The following is a 5426-nucleotide window of genomic DNA, read 5'->3' as shown; positions in this document are numbered from 1 at the left end:
GTGTTAGCCAGGATGGTCTCGATCTCCTGACCTCGTGATCCGCCCGTCTCGGCCTCCCAAAGTGCTGGGATTACAGGCTTGAGCCACCGCACCCGGCAATACTTTCTCTATACTTTTAACTTTTGTACATACACTAGATCACTTGTAAAATTGGAATGTGTGGGAGAGGGCAACCAAATTTTAAAAAGATAGGAGGCTGAGGGGTCATGGGGGTGTCAAAGGAAAGCTCATTGACGAGTGACTCCAATAAACTGCCTAGTAGGGAGGGTGGGAGCAGGAGAATATCCCAGGGTAAGATGGGGAAAGTCTTCACCTATTGTCCTGTTCCCACTGCTGGGACCAGGAGGAACAAAGACACATGAAGATCATAGATGAGACCATGGCTCAGCTACAAGACCTGAAGAATCAGCATCTGGCCAAGAAGTCGGAAGTGAATGACAAGAATCACGAGATGGAGGAGATTCGTAAGAAACTGGGGGGCGCCAACAAGTGAGTGGGTTCAGGCCTGGGGCGGGAGGACATAGATACAGCAGGCAGCCTGCCAGATTTGGGTCTCACCTAGCCCCTGGACCTTTTTTAGGGAAATGACCCATTTACAGAAGGAGGTGACAGCCATTGAGACTAAGCTTGAACAGAAGCGCAGTGACCGTCACAACTTGCTACAGGCCTGTAAGATGCAGGACATTAAGTTGCCGCTGTCAAAAGGCACCATGGATGATATTAGTCAGGAAGAGGTGAGTATTGTGGCTGGTGGTGGGAGTGGGCTATGAACATCATTAACCAGGGATGGGGAGTGAAAGTGATCAGGAAGGGCAATGAGAGAGAGAAACATGGTGGGCAGATGGTGAGGGGACATGAAAAGGGATGCAGGAGAGATGAGGCAAGGTGCAGTGGTGAATGCAGGTGAGGCGAAAGGTAATAATAGCTTTGGTGTGAGAGAGAAGTTGAATTGGGAGTAGAACTGCAAGCCAGTGAGTGGGTGGTGAAAGAGTTGAGCCAGGAAAGAATGAAGTAATTCATTAACCTTAGGGACCTGAGCTATATTAGCTCCAGCAGGTGACATAAATTGGTAGGAGTAGGAATTGAGGGACATTAGCCAAGAGCAAAGGAAGACAGAAAGCTGGGGGACCTGAGGATGATAGCTTAGCTGCAGCGAGCGAGATTGGCCAGGAGAGGGTTGGGTAAGGGACATCAGCAATGCAGAGGTGAGGAAGTTTAGTTACAGGAAAACCAGAGATACTAGCCAAAGAGGAGCAGTGGAAGCAAAGATTTGTAGCAAGGGGATGGGAAATGTTAACTGAGAGGGGGTTTGCATATATTAATATCTTGTCTTAGACCTAGTCATATATCTCAGTCCCATATGTCTTTCTCCCTCCTCACTTTCCAAATGGCATTTCAGTTTAATTCGGTAAAATATTTTGAATACCAGAAATGTTCTGGGCATCATGGTAGCGTGTGACATAATTACCCCAATCCTAACCACAGGCCTACCAGACAGGCATTATCCCCACATTACAGGTGAAGAAACTGAGGATCTGAGAATGTGACTTGCCCAAAATCACAATGTTAGTAAGTGGTAGACCTCAATTTTTTTTTTCTTTTTGAGATAGAGTCTTGCTTTGTCGCCCAGGCTGAAGTGCAGTGGCGTGATCTTGGCTCACTGCAGCCTCTGCCTCCCAGGTTCAGGTGATTCTTGTGCCTCAGTCTCCCACGTAGCTGGGATTACAGGCATGCACCACCACTCCTGGCTAATTTTTGTATTTTTAGTACAGACAGGGTTTCACCATGTTGGCCAGGCTGGTCTCAAACTCCTGACCTCAAGTGAGTCACCTGCCTTGGCCTCCCAAAGTGCTGAGATTATAGGTGCAACCCACTGTGCCTGGCCATAGAGCTCTATTTTGAACTCGAGTCATTCTGCCTGCAAAGCCTCTGTTCCTTCTGCCATGGTGCTTTGCTTTCTCAAAGATGGAAGGCTGCAAAGGAGCTTCCTATAGAGGTGCCCTCTCATGGCCAGTCTGCTCCACTTGACTCTCCATTGCCATTGCAGGGTAGCTCCCAGGGGGAGGACTCAGTGAGTGGTTCACAGAGAATTTCCAGTATCTACGCACGAGAGGCCCTCATTGAGATTGACTACGGTGATCTGTGTGAGGATCTGAAGGTGAGGATCAGCCACAGGGGTATGTGGAGGTGGGAGTTGGGTGGGAGTGGGACCATCTTCCTAGCTGTCCAGAGAGGGAGTTAGCCCATCGGGGAAAGCTGGCAAGGGAGGGAGTATTGAGTTGTGAGGCAGGATCTCCCCCTCATATACACACAGACATATGCACATTTCCTACCCCACACCCCGAGTTGCTCCTGCCCTTTCCTGCTATCAGTCTTCCCCTTACATGTGTGTATATAACTAAGCTAAGCCTAGGTACACACAGAGAAGAGACTTCAGTACAGTGAACAGATTGACCTTAGGTGTTCCTTAGGGCTCTTTCCTCCTCACTTGGCATTCTTTCATCCTGGGTATCACTTCACTTCCATGGCTTCCACTGCAATCTCTATGCTAGGTCCCACAGGTACCTCAAACCCTAGCCTTCCTCCCCATATTTACCCATCTCCTCAGTCCCACTCACATGCTCAGCCAGAAATCTGAGCCTCATCCTTGACTTCTCCCTCTTTCACTTTACATAATCAATTAATTACCAAGCCCTGTGGATTCTGCTTCTTAAATATCTTTCTTTCTTTCTTTCTTTTTTTTTTTTTTTGAGACGGAGTTTCGCTCTTGTTGCCCAGGCTGGAGTGCAGTGGTGTGATCTCGGCTTACTGCTACAACTTCTGCCTCCCAAGTTCAAGCGATTCTCCTGCCTCAGCCTCCCGAGTAGCCGAGATTACAGGCACCCGCCACCATGCCCAGCTAATTTTTAGTAGAGACGGGGTTTTACCATGTTGGTCAGGCTGGTCTTGAACTCCTGACCTCAGGTGATCTGCCCACCTTGGCCTCCCAAAGTGCTGAGATTACAGGTGTGAGCCAGTGTGCCCGGCCCTAAATATCTATTGAATTCTGGTTTTTGTTTCCACTGTCTCTAATGCAGGCCACTTTCATCTCACATAGCCAACTACAGGAGCCTCCTAAATAGTTTATGATGTGTTTCAATCATCATTATATTCAGGAGGATTTGACTTTTTTAACTTACGGAAAATTTCAAGCATATGGAAGTAAGAGAATGATAATAATGAACCTCAGGCACTCAGCTTCAACAGTTAAGCAATCTTGTTTTTTATACCCCCCATTGGAGTATTTTAAAGAAAACTCTAAACATTACTCCATTCATAATTACCCCAGCATGTATCTCTAGAATATGAGAACTTTTAAGAAAAATAACCACAACATTATACCTGAAAATATTTAACAATAACTCCACAATATCGTCTAATCAGTAAATGTTTAGATTTCCATGAAAGTCCCATAACTTTTTTTTTTTTTGCAGTTTATGTGTTTAGATCAATAATCCAGTAAGGTCCCTATGTTAAAATTGGTCTCTGCTAGTCTATAACATTTTCTTCTTCGTTTTTATTTTATTTTATTTTTTCCTTCCTGTTTATCTGTGGAAGGAACTGGGTCATTGGTAGTATAGAATTGTCTGCATTCTGGATTTGGCTGATTGTGTCCTCGTGATGTTACTGAACATGTTTTTCCATTCCTTGCATTTCTTATAAACTGGTAGGTAAATCTAGGGTTTGATTGGATTCAAGTTCTTTTTTTGGCAAGAATATATCATAGGTGGTACTATGTACTTGTGAACTTCCTTTTGCATCACATCAGTAGACACCTGATGTCGGTTCTCACTTTCTTTGTAATGTTAAAATTGACCAGTGTTCAACATTAGCTATGGTATTCTTCCACAAACGTGGATCTGATCAAGCTTCCGTATCCACTAACTATCAGAAACACTGGTGCCAGAGGAATATTAAAAAAGCACATGAGGGATGGGCGTGGTGGCTCACGCCTGTAATCCCAGCACTTTGGGAGGCCAAGGGACGGGGATCACCTGAGGTCAGGAGTTCGAGACTAGCCTGGCCAACATGGTGAAGCCCCATCTCTACTAAAAATACAAAAATTAGCCAGGCATGATGGTGCACACCTGTAATCCCAGCTACTTTGGAGGCTGAGGCAGAATTGCCTGAACCCTGGAGGAGGAGGTTGCAGTGAGCTGAGATTGTGCCATTGCACTCCAACCTGGGTGACAAGAGCGAAACTCCGTCTCAAAAAAAATGCACAGGGATGTGGTTAGCCAAATCCAGATTGGGAAAATCTTTTTTTTTTTGAGACAGTCTTGCCCTGTCACTCAGGCTGGAGTGCAGTGGCGTGGTCTCGGCTCACTGCAAGCTCCACTTCCCGGGTTCGCGTGTTTCTCCTGCCTCAGCCTCCCCGAGTAGCTGGGACTACAGGCGCCCACCACCACACCCGGCTAATTTTTTTTGTATTTTTAGTTTCACTGTGTTAGTCAGGATGGTCTCGATCTCCTGACCTCATGATCCGCCCGCCTTGGCCTCCCAAAGTGCTGGGATTACAGGCGTCAGCCACCGCGTCCGGCCTGAGACTGGGAAATTCTAAAGGACAGAAGACCTGATGTCTTTTGTAAATAAATGGGGAGAATAAAATAGGGGGGAGCTGTTGCAGACTAAAGGAGACAAATCAACCAAATGAAATGTGTGGACCTCACTTGAATACATTACATAGAAAAGAAAGGGAGAGGGACCTTATAAAAAGTAAATGAGACTTAAGAGACGTATCAGCTCATTGCAATGTGTGCACCTTATTTGGAACCTACTTTGAAAAACCCGTAAGAAAAAAAAGGTATAAAACAGAGGAATTTGAACACCAACCAGATATTTTATGATGTTAGGGAATTTTTATTTTTATTTATTTATTTACTTTTTGAGACGGAGTCTTGCTCTGTCACCCAGGCTGGAGTGCAGTGACGTGATCTTGACTCACTGCAACCTCCCTCTAACTCCCGGGTTCAAGCGATTCTTCTGCCTCAGCCTCCTGAGTAGCTGGGACCACAGGCGCGTGCCACCATCCCTGGCTAGTTTTTTGTATTTTTAGTAGAGACGGGGTTTCACTGCGTTAGCCAAGATGGTCTCGATCTCCTAACTTCGTGATCCTTCCACCTTGGCCTCCCAAAGTGCTGGGATTACAGGCATGAGCCTCTGTGCCCGGCCGCGGGAATTGTTAAAATTTTTAAGTGTAATAGTGGTATTACTATTTTTTTTAAGTCCTTATCTTTTATAGGAGTGATTCTCTTTTTTTTTTTTTTTTTTTTTTTAGAACAGGGTCTCGCCGTATTACCCAGGCAGGTCTCGAACTCCTGGGCTCAAGCTATCCTCCCGCCTCTGCCTCCCTGAGAGCTGGGATTACAGGCGTGAGCCACCGCGCC

The 5426-nt window shown here is 46.0% G+C and overlaps 1 protein-coding gene across 2 annotated transcripts in view; it reads left to right on the top strand.

The window, feature by feature from the left end:
• Positions 1–5426, top strand: part of SMC1A (structural maintenance of chromosomes 1A) — a 46377-nt gene that overhangs the window by 26589 nt on the left and 14362 nt on the right. For both annotated transcript variants that reach the window (XM_011946566.1, XM_011946565.1), the window contains 3 exons: positions 344–489; positions 581–734; positions 2048–2158. In XM_011946566.1, coding sequence (XP_011801956.1) covers positions 344–489; positions 581–734; positions 2048–2158 — 411 coding nt within the window. The remainder of the gene's footprint in view (positions 1–343; positions 490–580; positions 735–2047; positions 2159–5426) is intronic.

This window comes from Colobus angolensis, unplaced genomic scaffold, assembly GCF_000951035.1.
Source record: "Colobus angolensis palliatus isolate OR3802 unplaced genomic scaffold, Cang.pa_1.0 Scaffold250, whole genome shotgun sequence".
Classification (NCBI taxonomy): domain Eukaryota; kingdom Metazoa; phylum Chordata; class Mammalia; order Primates; family Cercopithecidae; genus Colobus; species Colobus angolensis.
Note: the sequence above shows the minus strand (reverse complement) of the source record. Positions and strands in the feature narration are given on the sequence as shown.